Genomic DNA, 22,804 nt, shown 5'->3' with positions numbered 1-22,804 from the left:
CAATCACGACCGACATCATTGACTCTCTTCTTGACGATTCTTAATATGTTCTTATTTGATGCTTCGGCCTGACCATTGCCTTGTGGGTAATAGGGGGTGGAAAAGTGGTGTTGGATGTGAAATTTCTCACAAAGTTCACGAACATCCTGATTTTTGAAAGGAAGACCGTTATCAGTGATGATGGACATGGGTACACCATACCGGCAGATGATGTAGTTGAGGATGAATGAGGCGATCTACTTGCCAGTGACTTGGGTAAGTGGAATAGCTTCGATCCACTTTGTGAAATATTCGATGGCGGTAATAATGAATTTATGGCCATTGGATGAAGATGGATGGATCTTACCCACAAGGTCAAGGCCCCATTAACAAAAAGGCCATAGTGTTGTGATTGGTTGCAGTTCTTAGGCTGGTGCATGTATCAAGTTGCCATGAACTTGACATTTCTTGCATTTTCTGACAAAGTAGTAGGAATCTTTTTCTATAGATGGCCAATAGTATCCATTGCGCAGGAGTTTCTTAGCTAGTGATGGACCACTTGAGTGAGTCCCGCAAATTCCTTCATGGACTTCTTCCAAAGCCTTTGTTATCTCACCTTGTTCCAGACATCGAAGGAGAGTACCATCAAGACCGCGTCGGTATAGGGTTTTGGCAATAATGGTATATCGAGCAGTTTGGCGAATGAAGGTTTTACGTTGGTTATTCGATTGGTTGGGAGGAAGGATGTGATCGTGGAGATAGGTGTAGAATTCACCGTACCATGGGGATTCAGAACCAACAAGGCGACATATCATCTCGGATTCAGGGATATCATAAGTAGGGATCCAAAGTTGTTCTACCAAGAACTCATAGCGTGTTGAATTCTGTGGAAGATCTAGGAGAGATGTGATGGTAGCCATAGCGTCAGCAGCTCGATTCTAATCTCTTGATATCTGCTCAAAAGTGATAGTAGTAAATGATGTCTTTAGAGTGTCCACCATTTTTATATGGCATGAGTTTATCATCCTTGGTCTGATATTCATCAGTTGCTTGTCGAATGACCAGTTGTGAGTCGCCATATACTTGTAGTTCTTGTAATTTTCATTGTACGACTATCCTAAGTCCTATGATCAAGGCCTCATACTCTGCTATGTTGTTAGTGCATGGAAATGTGAGCCTGTAAGACTTCGGGTTGCTATCACCTTGAGGTGTGATAAATAGGATGCTTGCCCCTGAGCCATGTCTAGTGTATGAACCATCAAAGTATAATTTCCATGGTTGTGTTGTTGTGATATGAATATCTCTTCATCTGGAAAATTGGAAATGAGAGGATGATCACCTATGAGAGGTGCATCGACCAATTGATCTGCAATAACTTGACCTTTGATAGCTTTACAGTCCACGTACTCGATGTCAAATTCACTTAGAATCATTACCCATTTGGCCAAGCGACCTGTCAATGCTGCTTTGCTGAGTAAATACTTGAGTGGATCAATCTTTGCAATGAGTTGTACTTTGTGTGTTAACAGATAGTGCCTCAGTTTAGTGGCTGCTAAGATTACTGCTAGGCAAGCTCTCTCAATAGGTGTATAATTGAGTTCATAGCCCACCAGTGTGCGAGAGATGTAGTAAACAACACACTTTTTTCCTTCTACATTATGTTGTGCCAGTAGTACACCCAATGCTATACTTGTTGCTGATATATAGAGTAACAACGATCTACTTGGATCTGGTGGCATTGACAATGGTGGATTCATGAGATAGTCTTTAAGCGTCTGAAATGCTTGCTGGCATCAGGCATCCCACTGAAAGCGGATGTTCTTGTGTAGCTGGTGTGTGAATGGGTGACACTTATCAGCCAATTGTGCAATGAATCTTCGGATGGATTGAAGTCTCCCTTGTAATGTCCTTAGCTGACTGATATTCTTTGGAGGTGGCATGTCCATGATTGCCTTAACCTTTGTTGGATTGACCTCAATGCCTTTGCTTGAGACAATGTATCCTAGAAGTTTCCTGGAGGTTACTCCAAAGACACATTTCTTTGGGTTGAGTTGAACATGATATTGTTTCAGTCTATCAAAGATTCTCTCTAATATGTCCAAATGACCTTCTCTAGTGAGTGATTTTGTTAATAAGTCATCAACATAATCTTCCATTATGGTATGCATCATATCATGAAAGATAGTAGTCATTGCTCATTGATAGGTCGCTCCTACATTCTTTAGACCAAAAGGCATTACATTCCAGCAGTATGTGCCCCATGGACATGTGAACGCTGTCTTATATTGATCTTCTGGTGCGATCTTTATCTGATTGTATCCTGAAAAGCCATCCATGAGTGAAAGCATGGCATGTCCTGCTGTCAGGTCTACTATGATGTCGATATTTGGTAGGGGGAAGTCATCCTTAGGACATGCCTTATTCAGATCTCTGAAGTCGGTACAAATGCGGATGCCCCCTTTTGGTTTGCCGACAGGCACAATGTTGGAGATCCAATCTGCATAATCAATTGGTCTAATGAAACCAACATCTAGGAGTTTCTTGAGTTCTATTTTGACTAGCACTGCAATCTGAGGATTCATCTTGCAAAGTTTCTGCTTGATAGGTTTGGCTCCTTTTGCTACAGTGAGGTGATGCATGACTAAATCAGGATCAAGCCCAGGCATGTCTGCATATGACCATGCAAAGTTGATCTGATGCTTCTGGAAGAACTCTATAAATTTAGGCTGTTCTTCTGGAGTGAGAAGAGATGCTAGATGTATGAGATGAGGATTTTCAAGAGTCCCCACATTGTATTCTTTGGTTTCCTCGATAAGAATCGTTGATCGTTCATGTTGTGTACTAGCAGGGAGAATGTCAAACCCTTCATCCTCAAGCACCTCGGAGAGGTTTTCACCATTGGATACGCTCTTTCTTTTTACTTTTGTCGGATCAAACAGTGCCACAGTGTGGTTTTCACTGGAAGATCCATGTTTTATTGTTATATTTTTGCAGTTGAAAGGTTTGGCATCCACCCCGAAGTATGCTGCACTATTAAGTTCTATGGCGAATCCAGCTTTGTGATCCCCGCTCGGTAGGTTATCCCTTAATTCCAAAAAGTCAATGATGGCCTCATCGTTTTGGAAGAAGTCAAGACATGGGGGATTTGGTTGGTTCCATTCGATGAGTTCAGGGTGGATAATGGGCATTACTTCATCGATTAGGTTAAGTGCGTTAGATGTATCAGTGAGGGTTAAGACGTTATGGTGAAGGTCGTTAATGGTACTCTCCCTGTTAGAATCAGGCATAGGATGAGACGTAGGGTCTGTGGAAGATGTTTCCAGTTCAGGAGCCCAAGTGGTCTTTATCTGTGCTTCTCCATAAACAGGGATATCTTTGCGTGGTGGAGCTAGTGATGCATCTTCCTCATTTGAAGTGTTAAGCTGTACAGATTCAAATTCCCACTCATGTGAGTCGGTCTCTGAGTCATTTTTCAGCATCCGATTACTATACCATACTGGGATGTCTTTTGAGTTAAATACTGTAGGTGTGATTGGTTGATATACCTTTGTAGTGATTGGTGCTGCAGGAAGGTCGAAGGGGATAAAAGAATATGGTACAGGGAGTATCGGCAGTGTTGACTCAGTGGCTTCTGTTGGAACTGCTGGTGCCATAGATGCTGCTGCGGGTTCTGATACAGTTGCTGCTGCTAATGGTGCTGCTGATGGGATTACGAGTTTGTTTGGTGGGATGAGTGGCATTGGTGATGGTTGTGTTGGGATTTTGAGCCTCGGTGGGGCAGTTGTGATGGTGCTCGATGTTGCTTTGATAATGAAAGGTGTCCTCTTTGCAATAGGCTGACATAATGGTTTGCTGGGTTTTCCTTTGAATTTGAGTTTAGGAAATATCTCTTTTTCAAAGCCTAGGCCTATATTACCTTTGGGCTTTAATTCCGCCAGCAGAGGTTCATGTCGTCCTTGTTTGCAACATCCCAAAGCACTCTGACCATCGTATCCCATTCTTTGCATAATGAGGAGACCTTTGCCATACTGATCTGTAGGAAGTTTAACTTGTGGTATATCAGTGGTGATGGGATCTTTATAGATCCAGTCCGCTAAATCCTCATCTTGGGTTTCTTCTTCTTGACTCTTTCCAAGGATGAAAGGCGTCAAAGCACATGCTGGCGTGATTAGTGGTTGCTGGAGTAACTGCTGTGGTTTACCATGTGTTCTAGGAGAAGTGGGCATTTGTCCCACACAAAAGAGTTGACTCAAGTTGTATTCCCTAGGGCCTTCCTCTGCTACTTTCATCTTAAGCTTTTCTTGCTTTGGTATAGTGGTGTTCGAACTGGCAAGAGAGGCGAGACTTATATATGCTGTGGAGGAAATGACTTCTCTATTATTAGGAACAGTAATCTCTGGTTGATGGCTGATATTATGGCAATACGCAAAGGGATTTGCATCGCCCAGGATTGTGATCTCTACACCGTTATGTGGGAACTTGATACATTGATGGTAGGTAGATGGAACGACTTGCATGGCATGTATCCAAGGTCTTTCTAACAATAGATTGTATGGCAGAGGAAGGTCCAAAACCTGACAGATGATGTGATTTACCACAGGGCCCACTCGAATTGTTAGTACCACAGCTCCTTTTGATGAACGCTCTGCATCGTCATAGGCTTTGATTGTGATCTTCTTACGGGGATCCACTGATTCTATGGCATATCCCAATGTTGTGACCAATTGTAGTGTACAAATATTTAAGCCTGCTCCATTATCAATCAAGACTCGCTTGATCTTGTGTTGGTTGATAAAGCCTTCAATGTGTAGTGAAGCGTTATGAGGTTGCTGGAAGGAAGAGTTGTCACTTTCGAAAAAAAGTGAGACAAGGTGATGACTTTAGACTTCCAACCATGGCTTGAAATTGGTCTGTATTCAGATTTGCAGGGACTGACGCCTTTTGGAGTGCTTGATCCAAGATAGTTTTATGAGATGGCGATAGGCGCAATAGCTCTAAAATGGATATAAGTGCAGGGGTTTTGTCTAATTGTTCCACAAGATTGTATTGCTTTGGGATGGAGGTGGTGCCTTGTGGAGCTGCCTTTATGGTAACCTTACCGCGACGTGTAACAACATTGCAATTTGAGTTGGGATTTTTGAAGGTTATAGTTGCAACTTATTCACTGGCATCATACAGATGATTTATAGTGTAATTATACGCAGCCTGTGTATAATATGTGGTATCAGTGCTTCGTCTGGAAGTGGAAGGACCCCTTTGATCTTGTGATGGAAGTGGATTTTTGAACATCAGATGATCATTGTTTGTTGTTTTTGGGTCATGTCCTTCTATTTCAATTTCTCCTCGGTCAATAAGGTCCTGAATAAGATCTTTCAATCGGTGACAATTACTTGTCTTGTGTCCTCTCCCTTGGTGGAAATCACAGTGTTCAGTATCTCGCCACCATACGGGTTTGACCCGAGGTTCATAGTTTGATGTTTTAGGGAGAGTGACCAAATTTTGAGAAATGAGTTGTCGCAATACTGTTTCAATGGGTTCCCCTAAGGGAGTGTATGTGCGTTTTTGTTTTTGCTGACAAGGTCTTGGTTCATCGTGAGATGTGATGCAACCTTGATTAGAAGGAACATTTGTGTTATTCTGAGGTGGAGGATTCTGTCTTGCAAACCAAACCACAGGTTGTGCACTTTGTATAGTCCTGGCATCCACAACCCCATCGTTGACGATATTCTTGTTTTTGTTCCAAAAGCTTGGTTTATCACTATTGAAGCGTGGGCGAGGACCATCCTTTGGTTCATTATAGATTTTGATGAGTCCTTTCTTGATGAGTGCCCGTTCACACTTCAAACCCTTGGTGATCATATCGTTAAAAGAGTCTGTGTCTTTGACATCCAGGTGAAATTCCATTTCTTCGTTTAAGTTGGAAATGAATATTTCCACTAGTTCTCGTTTAGGTAATTGAAGAGAATGTCTGTTAGACATTTGACGCCATCGTTGCAGGAATACTGAGAATAGTTCACCTGGTTTTTGTTTAGTGTTGCATAGATCAGCCATGGTGATGTCGCGTTCAATGTTATGAGAGTAATGAGCTAGGAATTTCTGGATGAGTTCCTCAAATGTTCTAATGCCACCTGATAGTCGGGAAAACCATGATGTGGTTGTTCCTCCCAAGCTTTGGGGAAAAAGGCGCATTAGGTATATGTCTTCGCATGCCACTTCAAGACAAGCGGAATGAAATTCTCTGACATGATCACGGGGATCTCCCTTTCCTCTATATTTTTCAAATTTGGGTGTTTCGAATCCTCGTGGAAAGGGTGGCATATAAAGATTCCTATCAAAAGGATAGGGACAGATGTCATTGAGTGAGAATTGGTTAGTCTTGACACCACTATGAAGTTGTTGGGCGAGATTCTCGACTTGTTACCGCAACATCTCCATTTCATTTGGAGGAGGAGGTGGTGGGTTACCTCGAGGAATGTTATATCTGATGGGATCTCTTCCTCTGTCCTCTTCATGGCGACTTTGTCATTCTGATGCTTGTCTTAATTGGGCCAGATCAAAGTCAGAGGGGAGTTTTGCTCCTTCTCGAGCAAGCTTTAAAAAGTGAGCATCCGCATTGCTCCTTAGTATTTCGTCAAAAAATCTGTTAAAGAGAGGGTTATACTGGGCCCTTTCTATTGTTGCAAGAGTGGGAGTACTTGGGTTTTTGTCATTTGCATTTCCTCCAGGTGCTTCTTGAAATTCATTGAGATTTTCCTCTTCTTCTTCTTCCATTTCTATTTCTCGTTGTCTTGACTGTGATCGGGTTTGGGCCATTTTGTTTACAAGCTTTTGTTGAAGTTGTGTGAAAATGATGATGAGTTTTTGATGAAATGAGAGATTGATGGTTGGTGAATTGTGTTGCATGTGGATCTCTAGCACTTTTAAGGTAGATGTAACCAAAATTCCTTCTTTGAATTTCTTGTTTGTTTTGATAAGGTTGGATGTGATAAGGTGTAGAGAAATCTGAGATGTGTTACAGATTTAACTACCTAGTAATGAGAGGATTCACTCATGAACTAGTTTTGACCTGCATAGATGTGTCTCTTAGGATGAGCTTATCCTAGATGTAGAAACAATCTAAAAAGTGGTGTGATGCGTTTGATTCAAGCAATATCTAAAAAGAGAACTTGGAGCAAGAACCTCTTAATGTTTTGAGAGTTGGAACGGATTGATGATGTATGAGTAAGATAATGGATGAAATTTTTTTTAACTTCAATAAAAGCTGTGTGTCACAAATGGGACAAACTCTACCTCTTCCCTTTCGGGTGTTGGTAGTATTTCTCGAGCTATGTTGTATGTGATACAGGCGTTTGGAAAAAAGTTGGGATTAATCTTACCTCCTTGGTTTTTGTGATAACTCAGAGCTCTATATTGCATAAAAGCTCTGTGGTTCAATGTCTCTGAATCAAATTCGTTTGTTTTTCCTTGAAGGTAGAGACGCATGTGACGCAGAAAAATTCTATGTGAGACAAAGATTTGTCTATTTATATAGAAGAATTTCCTCCTTTTGATCAAAGCCTTTGAGCTTAATGGTCTTCTTTTCAAGTTGATATTCTGATGACGCTTCTTCTTTCGCAAGATGTGAAGAATGGTCATAAATTTTTGATACTTTTGTTGTTTGCACTTTGTTTTTGATGTGTTTGGTTGTTTTGAGAAATGTGTGGTTGGATGAATACTTTGTTTTTGGAAGTGATCTTCTTTTGATGTTTCTTTGACAAGAAAACAAAGCAAACACACAAACACAAGAATGTAGCCTCAAAGGCACAAATGAGTATGGGTCTAGATCAACCCAATCCTTGGACTTGTATATGACCCTTCCTTTAGATATATTGTAAGGTGTATTTCCAAAGCCTGAAGTCGGCTCAATTTGCACTTGGTCTTTAAAACGAACACACTTCAAACACTTTTTATTCTTAAGGTCAAATGGCCAGTTGTGATAAATTTAGCCCACATCTTGATATTTCTTCGATTTTGGTACTACATACCTTATGAATCCCGTCTTGGCAAGTAAGGATGTGATATACTAAGTCTTGCACGAGCATAACAAATAGATGATCCCTGTGATGGGGGAGTCACCACTTTTATCAAGCCACAAGTGACTTTTCAAAAAGCTATGTTTCTACTCAAGGAAATATGTATGGTGAGTATCTTGGGAGCAAAACCATCTATGTTCTTGCACTAAATTATATCGCAAATATCCTCAATCAATAGAATGGGTGGGCTACTACTTAAAGGTGTTTAGTCATGTTCGATGTTTTTGGACATAAGTTCATTTTGCAGTGACTCACTTAAGAGCCTTGTAACTAGTGGTGGGGCCCATTTGTCCTTTTGGCTAGTTACACTGTAGGAACAACTATACCCAAGGCTACAGCTTTCGCTCTCACCTGATTTCTATAGCAGCTCGAAGGATTTACCGCGCGAGGTCGTTCCCAAGAGTGATGTGTCTCTTGACAGACCTCTCTTAAAAAGATAAAAATTTTGAGTGTTACTTACACTTTTTTCTTGCACCTAGGACCACGAGAGCCAAGGGAGAGGATAATGTGTGTTAGAAGTAGGACCACTCGACCAACTCTTTTGCACAAGTGTGCCAAACACAAAATTCACTTGTTCCTTTTAACTTGTTATCGCAATGATTTTCTATCTATTTGAAAATGTTGCTCCAACAATCATGGTGTTCTTTTTAATTTTCAAAGGCAATTGTTTGAGTAAACTAGAATTTTAAAATCCTAGTCAACTTAATGAAAAACACGTTTGCATGAAGTAAAATTGCTTTAAAAATGAGAGTTGAATGTGAATTTTATTTGCACAAAAAATGGAAGTGTGGATTGTGAGTTTTATCTTGATGCAAGAAATAAAATTTGCCTTGTTGATTTTAAGCACCAAAAGAATTTGTTCCTAACTTTACAAAAAAAATAAATTTGCATGTTTGTTTTTGTGATTCTTTTTAACTTTGAACAAGTGTGATTATTTTTAGAGCTCTAAATGAAAGATGTGGTTCTTTTTAAAACTCCAAATGAATGTGTAGTTGATTTTAACCCAAAAGGAAAATGAATTTATTTTATCCTAACTTGAAAGATGAAGTTAGAAATATGAACAAATTTATTTCCTAAGCTAAAATTGCTAAAAAATCATATTGTAGGGGTTAGTTAAAACTTGCACAAAAGATAATTAGTTAGAAAAATCCGCATGTTTTGGTGGGCTTCTACAAGCCTAAAATTTTTGGTTTTTAGTTACAAGGAATTTTCTTACAACTCTCTGTTACAATAGCTCTACTCCGTGTGAAAACATAAGTGCTATTTAACACGAAAGAACAACAATATAGACAATAGCGCTAAAGTATCAATTTGCGAAGGTGCTAAATTGAGAACAAAAACGCAAGAGAATGCCCTGTGTGTCAATTAAAACATTCAAAAGTTAGTAGTCTTCAAAATGATTGCTCTTTGATTCACGTCGGGTTCACCAAATGATGTCATGGAAATGGGGACAAGGCAACAACAAAGTTCAATGTTAATAAGTTAGTTTCAACCATAAAAACAAAACAAAGAACTAAAAACCATTCCAAACATATCAAAAGAGATTTCAAAAAGCATGAAAAAAGTTTAACAAAATAAAAGAAAGGAGAAGAGCCTTCCTAAGATGCTTCCATGATGCCTTTCGATGCTTCTCCCTTGTTTCTCCCCTCTCCAAATTTCAAATGAGTGTAGCTCTCAGCTTCTAGCACTAGCCATGGATGCCATATGGAGATTCAAGATGGTTGAATATGATAAGCAAATGCTATGCAAGTGTAGATAGTGATGCTATGAAAAAGCTCTATGCTAATACCAGTATAACAACAATACTCTAATGCTTCTCTTTTGATTGAGGAGAAGGGTTCTATTTATAGAAGAAATGGGGAAATGAAGGATTAAGATTGAGTAATCTTAACAAGGGTTAGGATTGAAAGATATTCAATCCATGTGAGACTTTCAACCCAATCCCATGTTGACAAGTGTCACCATGAGGAGGCTTGAGAGGAGAGATAAGGAGCATTAAATGCTTGAAGGAACATGATGGTTACCCTAGTCAAAGAAATAAACGTTTTGAAGAGACACATGGGTTACATGAGGGTTAAGTTAGGGGTCAAAGTCCTTAACCATGGGTGCACGTGGAATTAACCATTAATGGTCATGTAAGAGCCATAAGTGGTTTGGAAGCCTTTAGAGGTTAATTTGTTGAACACACAAATCATTAATTGTTTTTCAAAGACTTTGGAGTCTTTGAGAAGTGACTCCAATTTGCTTAGGAATGTGACAATATTTAGGGGATGGATTAGGTTAATTAGGAAAGGTTTAGAAGAATCTAGAAGGGGTTTTAGGCATGCAAGTGGATTTTGTAAGAAAATGCAAGTGGGAGGAATTTTGGTATTTTCAATTAAAATAAAATCATTTATTTCAATTTAATGGTGTAATTTGCATTTGGATAAATATTCAAATAAATATTAATTTATTTAAATGAGAAAAAGGAAGATAAAGCATTAAAATGCTTGAAGACTTTGAGGGAAACCATTAAAAGGCTTGAAGACTTTAAGGGAAGCAATTAAAGTCTTAAGAAGACTTTAAGGGAAGCCATTAAGTTTGAAGACTTTAAGGGAAACCATTAAAGGCTTAAGAAGTCTATAGAAGGAAGCCATCAAGTTTCAAGACTTTAAAGCCATTAAGTTTGAAGACTTTAAGGGAAACCATTAAAGGTTTCAAGTGGGTGAGGATAAATATAATTTTAAATAAATAATTTTTTTTATTTAAAATAGTTGTGCAACTTGCATTTGTAAGAAAATGTAAGTGGGTGGAACATAAAAGTGATTTAAATAAATGATTTATTTAAAATAGTTGTGCAACTTGCATTTGTAGGAAAATACAAGTGGGTAGAGGATAAAGGTGATTTAAATAAATGTTAATTTATTTAAATGTGAGAGGTGGGATTTTGGGGGAATTTAAATAAATATTAATTTATTTAAATGTGAGAGAAGATTTAATTAAATAAATATGATTTATTTATTTAATTAATGGTCTGAATTTGGTTAAGTGAATTAAATCAAATAAATTGAATAATTTATTTAATCAATAAGAGAAGAGGGTTAAGATGAATTAATTAAATATATTAATTTAATTAATTATTGATTGATGGTTAAATAATCAAATAAATACTAAATATTCATTTAATTAAGTGGACAGATTTATGTGACTACAACGACCAATGGGGCGGTCCTAACAAAATCGTTAGATACCTTGGAGTTCCTTTCTCGGTGTCCCCTTCCCTCAAAGATATGTGGCTCTGGGTTAAGGAGAAAATTGATAAGAAACTTAGTAAATGGAACAATAGATTCCTCTCCCTAGCTGGCAGGGTTCAAGTGTGCCAAAAAATCCTCTCCTATAATATCTACTACTCCTCTGTTTGGATGTTTAGCAACTATCAGATCTTAGAAATTCAAAAGGATGTTAGACACTTCCTTTGGTCTGATGGCAAAGGTAATAACAATTTACACGCTGTTAACTGGAAGTGGTGCCATACTGAGAAATCTCTTGGTGGCCTTGGATTAAAAGATCTTAGGATACAAGGTATTGCCCTTGCGGTTAAATGGATTTCCATTCTCTAGAAGGTTAGGAACCTTGGAAGGTATTAATCAGACACAATATTGAGAGGGTTGTCCCTAAGAATGCTAAGTCTTGGAAGGGCTTACCTCTCACCGACCTTGTGGGCGGTGGTTTTCCTGTTTCTATCCAAGGCACTTGTGTGTTCAAGTCTATTTGGAAAGCCTTGGTCAACACTAGTGTCAACAATGGTAACCTGATTCATGGCGAGAGATCCTTATGGTGGAACCTCTTCCACGCTGGCAAATCCTTGGCCCTTACTTAGGGATGCTCGACTAGAGCCTGAGCCAACAAAGGGATCAAATATCTTATAGACATTTTGGAACATGACTCTCTTATCACGTGGGAAGATCTCAGCTCAAAATTTAACCTCCCCCCCACTCAAAAAAGAACCTACAACATGATTAAGCAGACTTGTATTGATTTCGGTCTTCCTAAAGATTTTGATGTCGATTCTCATAGATTTGTCTTTTAAATGGGTTGATGGTACTATTTTGGCTAAAATTAAGGCTCGTAACATTTACTCTGTCCTAGCTTATGAGGCTTCCATCATTAAGCATGTTAAGATCTTATGGTATTCTGATCTGCCTGTTATGCAGTGACAAAAGACCTTCAGCATGCTATGGAAAAGTTCGATCGAGCCAAAAATCAAGTGCTTTAAATGACTTGTGATACTTAATAGACTTCCTCTTCGGAGGAATTATGATAATAATGATTTGTGCTCTATTTGTAAACTTCCTGAGACTAACAGACATTTTCTTTGATTGCTCCATTGCTAAGGAAATCTGGTTAATGTTTGGCTTTTCTATCCCTAATCTTGTGAATACTATGGAAATTATTTCTGGGCACATTAAAGGATTGAAAAATGATGCTAATATCTTTTGGTTTAATTTATCTGCCAATATTCTTTGGTATATTTGGAAAATTAGGAATGCTGATAAGTTTGAAGGCCAAGCCAGGGCCCTTACTGAATCCTTTCGAAGACTCACATTCTTTAAAATTGCCATGAAGGTTGCCTCTACTATGAACGCTGAGAGGCACAAGATCTTGAGGTTCCTCAAGGATGGTCGCGCCACCATGTTCATCAATGAGGTGAAGGATGGTTATGAATGGAGGCGCAACGAAGACAACCTACCCTCCTTTGAGGAGGCTCTCAAGAAGCTGAACAACGAAATTAAAGATAACAGGAAGCCCTCCTCTGCCCAAGTTGAGATGCTGGCACAGATTCAGAGTCAAAAGACCATTGTTTGGATGGAAGGACCTCTGGGATGGGTGGCATGGGTTGAACCCCATGACGACACCCTCTCTTGATGCTTTTGTTGACTTCTCATGATGCAGTTAGTTTGTTAGTACTCTTTTGTGCGGATTACACACCCTATTGTTACTTTGGTGTTAGCTGTCCTGTGGCGGTGACGACTTTGTTTTGCTAAGGCCTTAGCCTCCTTGTTTTGGATTCTCTCGATTTCTAATATAATTTTTTTTTTTTTCTAATTTTCTAAATTCTATAATATAATCTACAACTATCCTAGTTTAGATTAATTGAATTGTATACTTTTACATTGATTGAACATAATTTTAATAAAGAAATTAATTTTATTTCATTACAATATTCAATAAAAGAATAGAACCCTTCAAAAGGACGAAGCATAGATACATACGTTTGAACACAAATTTATTACAAAGATGTGCAATTGAAAAATTTAATATATGAAACATTTTCTAAATTAATGTGATGATTTATGATTTTGTGATAGTATCTCAGATGACTCATTTGCTCTTAGAATCACCATTCACAAACACAAGCTAGCAATACAATACAGTCGCTGTAAGATGACTGTTCATATGAGATTGGACTACGAAATTTCCAAGTTATCTAATCCATCAGACTGTAAGCAATATTTTTGGTAAGTTAAGCAAATGTTTTATATGTTTTGATAGGATTGTCATATTTTTAAAATTAATATTTCTGCAGTCACCACAAGAAGACAAATTCGAAATACATATATTATATGTTGTTGTATATATTCAAGGTCCGATAGTTTTTCTTTGAGGGCTGAATGGCCCAAAACCAAATTAAAAACATGTAAAAAATAATTACATCTTTGCGGAAAAACTCAGCACTTCATAATCAATCTAAATGCAAGAATGTCTTGTCACAACTATCGTTGCATCTTTGCATCTTTCAACAAGACAGAGTCTAGCATAGTTTTAGTACAGATCACGTACTCTTAATAAGAAACCAGCTTAGAAATTTTCTCATCATCATCACAAGTGCAGATAAAATTTATTTGTTTTGTGTAGACTTCAGATATTGAACATGCTCTTCTGTCACCTTTAACGCCTTCCCAAAGATGGTAATAAGCTGAAAAATATTGCCATGCCAATTGTATATAATTATAATGAAATGACCAAGTCTAGGAAGGAATAAAATTCAAACAAAAAGTTTGGACGTACTTCTTGAATATCTTCAGGTTTCATGATGAATGGTGGGGACATCATAATTGTATCCCCAGCAACACGCACAAGCATTCCCATTTCCATACATTTCCCTGCGAAGTATGCTCCTATACCTGTATAGAAGACATAAAACTCTTATATAAGAGAGGTCAATAATTGACTGAGGTTCAATTAAATGTGAGGTTTGGTCGAACAGTGAAGAGCTATATCTTGTTTCAACAAGAGTTATTTGATACGGTTTGCAAAACTAGTGTCTGAACCAAAAAAAACTCTATAAAATAAGTCACCTCAAAAGTCAACAAATTATGTAGCTGCAGAAAAATAAATGACTTAATGTACAAGCTATGGACCAACTCTTTTCAACTTGAATGCCTTTAAAATCGCTTTCCATATATTTAAATGCCCAAAACCTTAAGCTTCAAGATATACTATCAATCCTACAATGTAAATTAGGTTCATTGAAGTGGGCTCCAAATAAGCGTAGAGGTGCTCTCAACACAGGGTGACCAACTACCAACCTCTTACCTAAGAAGATTAACCTTTTAGGACTAATTAGAAGAGCTATATTGTTTGACGCAGAAAAATCAATCTCATTTCAACCATTTTTAGTTTTAGCAGCAGTTAATAACGATTAGAAACAATCAATCGAAAGTGTTTAGAAGGAGTAGTCTAGAGTTTCTATAAATATAAGATTACGGAGTTGAATTAGTCCTACGGAAGAGAATTTGAGAAGATTACAACATTTAGTACTATGAGGCAAGTTCAGTTGGACTTGCATGCAAATATGTTATTATTTGCAACGAGAAAAAGGGTAATTTTCTTCATCCTCTAAAAATTAATTGATTACAAAATAGGCCTAAGAGAATTTTATGGTTCCAAGTCTTATCCAATCCAGATGCCTTTGTCATGTCTTTCTAAGACGGAAAAACAAATATATTAAAAAAACAATTGATTACAAAATAAGTCTGCGTATCTTAAGTGTGTTTGTGAGGTTTCTTGTGAGAGGAGTCCTGCATCCCTACTTAATACATATATTGAATCCATAAATTAATTAATTTATGCTTAGACATTTATGATATTGTAAAACATGATAATTATAAACCATTCAGTAATTGCATCCATTCCAACATACAAAATTCTTATAAAATGCAGTACAGCAAAAATTTCAAAGCAGGCCTAACCCCTCACCATTATATTCAGTTTTCTGAAACATGCATAATTAATACAAGTAATATGAAGGCTTGAAATCTGCTTGCCATATAACTAGCTGTACCCTCAAACAAAACATTTCTGGTATCAGCAATATCGAACTATTATGTGATTTAGCGATCATTCACTTCCATTCATAGTTTAGAGTATTCACTCAACTTGCAAGTTAAAGAAACTGATTTTCTCACAAATTTATTTGCCACCTATTTGACTTGAGGTTTCATTGCCATCTTTTTTACTCGAGGAGGAACTTTTATCAATTATAGCCACTTTCCTTAAGTTGAGAGAGAACCTTCATCACTCACTGCCACTTTTTTGACATGAGGTAGAACTTTCATCACCAACTGCCAGTTTTGAAATTGAGGAACTTTCATCACTTACTGCAACTTTTTGACTTGAGGAGGAACTATAATCACTTACTGGAACACCACAAGTTGAATTTGGTTCAAACACAATGACACTTTCTTAGATGAAAAATGGGGAAAAAGTTTCATATGGGTGTAACAAAAGACAATAGATCTTTGTTCACATTTGGAACAAACCAAACATCTCTTGTTATGGATTTTATTACATTAATGACAACAATTCAGGCATTACCTATCCCTTCTATTGCATGTGTTCTATTGCCATCCAAAGAAACATAATCTATAGAACTTGAATCAACTGTAAACTTGACAAACCAACCTCTATGGTAGGCAAAATATCAAGATGCACCAAAATCAAAGAATCAACAATTAGTCGCACCATTGTTATCTTGAGAAAATTCTTAAAAAATATACTCTTCCCACTTTGAGTTTTGTTCCACCTCAAGTAAAACAATAGGATAAGCTTATGACTTTTGCTTGAACAGTAACCACTTCACCCAGCTACATATGAAACAACAAAATTTTCAAATACATGACTGTACCTAAGAAGTTTGATATTTGTTTGTAAAGCTCTCCTAAATATCACAAATGGAAGTGACGTTTCGAATTTTTGGGATGAAGCTGTTAGAAATAGGCAATTTCAACAAAGCTTCTTTATATGAGTTATCAAAATTGCAAGATTTGAAGCCATTTTGGTTTCTACTGTAAGATTCTATAATATCCTGTTTTTTACAGGTTTGGGAAATAGATATTATTTAATTTTCATAGGCTAAAATGTATAAAAGGGGAATTAAATTATTTAATATTATGACTCGAAGTATAATAAAAAAAAAAATTAAATAATATTAAGTAACTAAAGTCATTAATTAGCAACCCTCAGGATAAAACTGCAAAATAATATTATAAAGGGAGACTTTGGGTTTGATGAAGTTATGGAATGATTGGACGGAAACCTAAGGACGTCCTTTTGATAATGAGACTTATCTACCCTAGATGGCCTTGGAGGAGTCACTCTGGGTTCTCAGTTGGTGTGTACTGGTTGGAAGTTTTGCAGAATTTGAGAAGTCTCCATTGGAAACAAATATGCAGTCGAAAGATATTTTCAGAAATATTTTATTACGTTCTGAATAAAGGCTTATCTCAGTTTCAAAATAAATGTATAAGATTGCTGGTGAAATAAGTTTAGAATGAGAAATAAAATTGTTGACAATTGACACTCATTGGATTCATTTTGTTGTCATTGATGGCAACAAGATCAGATGGAAGTCATATACCGGCATTAGGAGGCATATACCAGTAGACACCGGCATTAGAGTATTCAGGGCTACACCGGCACCGACATCAATACTTCAAGGAAGCCAACATCAAGGAAGATTTATTTAGTAAATCATTTTGTAATGTATTGTAGGCCGACATAAGGCATATTGTTTGTAATGCGTATATAGGTCAGTCTGTTAGGTCATTTTAAATATATAGATATGGATATAGGAATATATGGCAGAACTGCATAATGCGAAGTATATGTATGTAGATCATTTGTATGCGAATGTTATATCATGCAATGATCTGTAGATAGTTTGGAAAGCATTCTTGGAGAAGAGATACCGGTAGTAGTGTTCAGGGTTTATGAACCGGTACAAACTAGAGCTAGAACCAAAACTCTATTTGGCATAGCAGATGCATTTTTGAGTTCATTTTTATTGTTTTACTTCAGCAGAAACTTGTAGTCAGTGAGGCTCTTTAGTGATGAGCAGTATGCTCTAGGCAATGTGCCTTCCTACATGTGCAGGCCCCTATTATATGTAATATCCTTTCATATGGTCAGTGAACTGATATTGTGGGTCACAAATCCCACTATGGTTTTTCCTCTTTGAGGTTTTGCACATATAAATTTTGTGTGTTATGGTGTTCATTTATGTGGATGGTTTATTTGCTTCATGTTATATGTTTAATTGTTTATCGGTTTATATGTGTATGGTGTAAAAGGATAAAATCTTATCATACCAGCAGAACATTGATTCACCCCCCCCCCCTCTCAGTGTTCTTGGATCCCAACAATTGGTATCCAAGCCTGGTACCTCGGAAGAAGTTTAACAACTTGAAGAAGATCCTGAAACCAAAATCTTTGAACATGGCTATGGAGAAGCAACTTGAGATGGCTCCTGAGGATTATGATGCTGAAAGGATAAAGAACTTGAAATTGCAAGATGAATTGAATTCTGCTAATGAATTCATTCTTATCCTGCAAGAAAGGTTATCATTAGCTCAAGCCAAGAGAAAAGAACTTTTGCAAAACCCGGATGATGAGGAGAAGAATGCACTTAAGGAACAATGTCAGAAATTAAGTCAAGCAAACATGCTCATTAAGAATGAAATACAAGATTTGACTATGAGGTTATCAAAAGATATTGAGGACATAAAGAAGGAAGATAATCTTGTTATATCTCTGAATAACAAATTTGATGAATGTGGCAGATCGACTCATGAGAATAATCTGTTGAGAACTGATTTGGCACACTCTCGGAACAATGAACAAGAACTTGAAAGACAAATAGCTACTCTAAGAGATGATCTAACTACTACAAGTGAGTATAAAGAAAAATTCAGAATTAGTGTTGCACAGTTAGATGACTTATTGAAAAGACAAAGGCAGATTGATGATTCTAGAGGACTTGGATTTGTACAAGGTGAAAGCTCTGGTATTGCAAATGAAGATCAGACAACCGGTATGCAAAACTCATCAGAACAAAGGAAACCGGTAAGGCAATCTAATGCTTATAAATTCAATGGTAGATGTTTTGTTTGCAATAAATTTGGGCATATGGCTAAACAATGTAGAAATAAAGCAAATCAAAACTACAATTTTGTTCCCGGTCAATGCACAAATTGCAAGAAATATGGTCATAGATCAGAAGATTGCAGAATGAATGTTAAATGTCATGCATGTGGAAAGTTTGGACATTTTGCTAATCACTGTAGGTCAAGGAATGACAACGGATATGTCAAAGCAATTCAAAAGAACAATGTTACATGTTATGCATGCAACAAAATAGGTCATATTGCTAAGTATTGCAGAAGCAAGACTCAACTGGTTAGCAATGATAAAGATAATGAGAAAGGAAAGCAAAAGGTAGATGAAATACAACAAGATCACACCAAGAGATGGGTTAGAAAATCTGAAGAACCAAGTGGAGATGGATCTACACCGGTAGAACAGGGTATTCCTCCATCGGTAGGAAATTCCACTGGTAACTGAGGCATAAGCCTTAGGGGTTGGCAAAGTCATTGCAAAATCTTGCATATTACCCCGGAGGAGATCTAAAGAGATCTGGAGAGTTGTGTTCATCATTGATCAAGCTTCACCCGACACAAGACTGTGAAACCGACATCCGTTAGGGTTGTTCGCGAAGCATTTATTACAGAGAAAGATTAGGGTTTTATTCGTTGATAAAAAGGGTAAGTGAATTCATTTTCACTCACCGAGCATTCAAGCATTCAAAGCGAAGAAAAGGCGAATTGCAGGTGAATTAAAGGCAAACAAAGGCATTGTGAAAGGATTTCGAGTAGTTATAAATCTTCCACCGGCGTTCACTTTCAGGTATTTTTCGAAAATGACATCTAGATCTTCAACTCCTACTTTCATTGCAAATCCCACCATTGTTGAAGTTAAGGATAGGTTAAGGCCCGTATTCAAAGAGGTTCCCCTGATTGCTAAGAAAGAAGACTCTATGGGAGCATTTTCTAGGGTTCCTGACATCGTGATGTATGTTGAAGATGTCAATGCATATGTACATTCACTGCACCTTGGAGGATCTAGGCACAAAGCACATCAAAAGCATGTATCAATCCATGATACTGGGAGACTCCAGAACCATCAAACCAAAATACAAAACAATTGAGGATCTAGGGTTAACTGGTATTTTGTACATACCGGAATTCAAAGATGAGGTCATCAGATACGTTCCAAGTAGGGTTCACAATGAGTTCATCTGGCTGGATCGGCCTTACATGACCACGAAGGAGGATATTAAAGCAGTCACCGGCTTACCCAAAGTCGGACAAGAACCTGGCAAGAAAATTTCCAACACTGAGGTTGAGAAACTCACCGGTGCAACTCCCGATAGTAGATCAATGAGGATCAGCATAATCACCGACACTGATGTGAAATTTGCAAGCATGATAATAGGTTATAAGGTAACTCAATCCAACCAATTGAATTCTGTTGCTTGTTCATGCATTCATGCTACATATCAGATGCTGAGGAATAATGCAAAATATGATTTATGTGAATGGTTGAGGAGTGAATTGATGTTGAACCTTGGAAAGATCAAGGGAGTTAAGAAATGAACTTTTAGATACAGAAACTTGATTGTTTGTTTAATGCTTTACTTCCTGAATGAGCTACCCAGTCTAGGGAAGAAGTGTTGGGCTCATGACATACTAGTAGGTATGCAGATCAAGGAAGCAATCACTGGTCTTGGTATCGACAGAGATGAGAAACTTTGGGGGTATTTCAAAACATTCCAAGAAAACATGAGGTAGAGGGAGAGAATATCAAAGAACATTGTAGAGAAGTACTCCACTGATATCTGTTTTATGGTGAAAACTGATGAAACTCTTATGGAAGCAGTTGAACCAAGGACCATATGGGTCACTGAGCTTGGATATGAGGTGGATGACAACATCCTGGACCTCTATGCAAAAATGTTGTTAGATCCTCAATTAGATGATAAAACGGAGCATTTTGGCACGACACAAGAAAATGATTTTAAAGTTAAAACTGGTTTTAATAGGAAGAGAAGAGAGAAGAAAATAGAAAAGATGTCTGCATATGTACAGGATGTAATTCATAAGATAGACACTCAACTGGGTTCTAGATCAAAACCAGTAGCAGAACCGACAGTGGCTAGTACTGTAGAAGTGAAGAAGCCTGAAGCTTACATTTCTACCATCACTTCTGATTCCGACCTTGAGGACAATGAACCTCTAGCTTTCAAAAAGGTACAAAGGAAGAAAGTAGATCAACCACCGGTAGAGCAGAAGAAGGCAGAGCCTAGGAGGAGACTTGTTAGAAAGGCAACTAAACCTATTGCACCGCCACCACTAGCAAGGAAGCCTATACAAAAGAGGAAACCAGCCACATCTACTCCGACAACCCCAAGCAAAAAGAAGAAGAATGATGATACTGAAACCGGTAAGACCACAAAGGACCTGTGCTGAGCTAATTGATAAAATTACAAAAGATGGAATTTTGAAAAAAGTATCTAAGTATTATGAAGATTTAGAAGAAAATGAGTAAAATGAAATAGAAGAGGCTATTTTGCTACATATAGACATTTATAAGAAAGCCTTAGTAGAAATTTTGAAGGAGATACCTCTATCTTTGTATAATAAACTTGATGCTAGAAGACTTGACGCTGTCAAGAGGGATAGAGAGATTAAGGAAGTAGAACTTTTGGAAATGTGTGGTGCTATTAGCAATGAGGAAATGAAAAGATGCATAGATGTTGCAAATAGGACAGTTTTCAATAGTAAACACCAGCAGATAAGCCTTATGATGGGCAGAGTAAATGAGGTGATAAATGAGACCAGTAAGGGTTGGACCAAATTCTTCCAAAAAAATCTAGATTTTCTTACATCTGAGGAAGAGTTTGTTAAGGCTACAACTTCCACTCTTCCAGACAAATCAAAAGGGAAAGGTATTTTGGGAAGTTCAACTCCAATTTTGACTACACCGGCAGTAACTATAGATAAATAGACACAACCACTAGTAAAGGAGAGTGTACAATTTGTACCGACACAAACTATTTTTGAGCAAGGCAATGTACAGGATACTGTGAATATTGTGGATAATACTCCACCAACAGTAATTGACACTGCACCAAGTGGCGAAGCCACTGGTGCAAAACAGGTTGTAGAGGATAAGGTAAAGGAAAACGAGTCTATACCGGCAGTTAAAACTGATTCCCTGACAAAGGTTTTGGCAATTGACACTTCTCAAGTTGAGAAGGAATCCGTCATTGAGATGAGTCCAACTAAGTTGATGATGATGGCAACTCAGAAATTATTGAAGGAGGGTACTACAGACAAGGGAATAATTGATCAATCAGTTACAGTATTGCACAAATTGATACCTGATTGTCAGATTGAAGATGAAGCAAGCCCTTCTGGCAAGCTCAAGACATTAACAGAGCATATTTCTAACAGTTTTCAATCACTGAGGCAAATTGCAGACCGACAGGCTTTAGAAAGGTTCACTGTAGCTAAAAGAATAACTTTTGATCAAATCATAGAAACAGAGAAATTTTTTTTTGAAGCCAAACTCATTCTTATTGAGGTTTGTTTAAAACAGTGTACAAATATCTACAGAGTGTGTTGTAACATAGAAATTCTTATAGCTAGTGTAGATGGCAAATTGAAGGAGTTATAATATGATAAGATAGCTAACATTGCTAATTTTGTTGATGGATTAACCGCACTGACCACATCTGTTGATGGACAAATTTTGTCCTTGGAGAACCAAATTTTTGCTTTTGAGAAGGAGAGATAAAATCGATAAAATCATGCGAAGGGCAAGAAGTTTTAGAGGACTGGTAAGTCCTAAATTAGATTCATTGGGTGTTCATAAGAGAGAGTGCATGAACATGATTGCTAAACCCACACCAGCAGAAGTCAAAGAGAAGGAAACACTGGCACACTTACTAAGTGGATTAGCATCCATTTCTGAAACTTTCAAAACCGGCTGGGATACACATCTTAAGTTGTTGGATAAGGCTTACCCCGAAATTTTGAAGTTGGTCAAGCTCCAATGAAATTAACAGTATTCATTTATTCTTTTGTTCTGAATTCTTTCAATTCTTTCACCGGTCTTTGGCATTAATGCCAAAGGGGGAGTATGTATATATGTGAAAAATATTAGAAAATATCAGATAAGAACATATGGGAAGGACATCAAAATATTAGAAGGAGTGTATTGCTCAGGGGGAGCATATTTCAGTTGAACCGGAGGGAATCCATTTTTCACACGAGTGTTGCCATCAATGCTAAAGGGGGGGATCGTCAGCAATTGTCACTCATTGGATTCATTTTGTTGTCATTGATGGCAACAAGATCAGATGGAAGTCATAT

At 37.5% G+C, this 22,804-nt stretch overlaps 1 protein-coding gene across 2 annotated transcripts in view; it reads right to left on the bottom strand.

Moving 5' to 3' along the window:
* Positions 1–13,625: 13,625 nt before the first annotated feature.
* LOC131065989 (gamma aminobutyrate transaminase 1, mitochondrial) overlaps positions 13,626–22,804 on the bottom strand; it is a 210,430-nt gene continuing 201,251 nt past the window's right edge. For both annotated transcript variants that reach the window (XM_058000646.2, XM_058000647.2), the window contains 2 exons: positions 14,100–14,215; positions 13,626–14,007 (listed from right to left, as the gene is read on the bottom strand). In XM_058000646.2, coding sequence (XP_057856629.2) covers positions 13,930–14,007; positions 14,100–14,215 — 194 coding nt within the window. In that variant the 3' untranslated portion in view covers positions 13,626–13,929. The remainder of the gene's footprint in view (positions 14,008–14,099; positions 14,216–22,804) is intronic.

The sequence above is a fragment of the Cryptomeria japonica genome, chromosome 3, assembly GCF_030272615.1.
Source record: "Cryptomeria japonica chromosome 3, Sugi_1.0, whole genome shotgun sequence".
Classification (NCBI taxonomy): domain Eukaryota; kingdom Viridiplantae; phylum Streptophyta; class Pinopsida; order Cupressales; family Cupressaceae; genus Cryptomeria; species Cryptomeria japonica.
The sequence above is the reverse complement of the archived record's forward strand: the minus strand, read 5'-3'. Positions and strand labels throughout refer to the sequence as shown.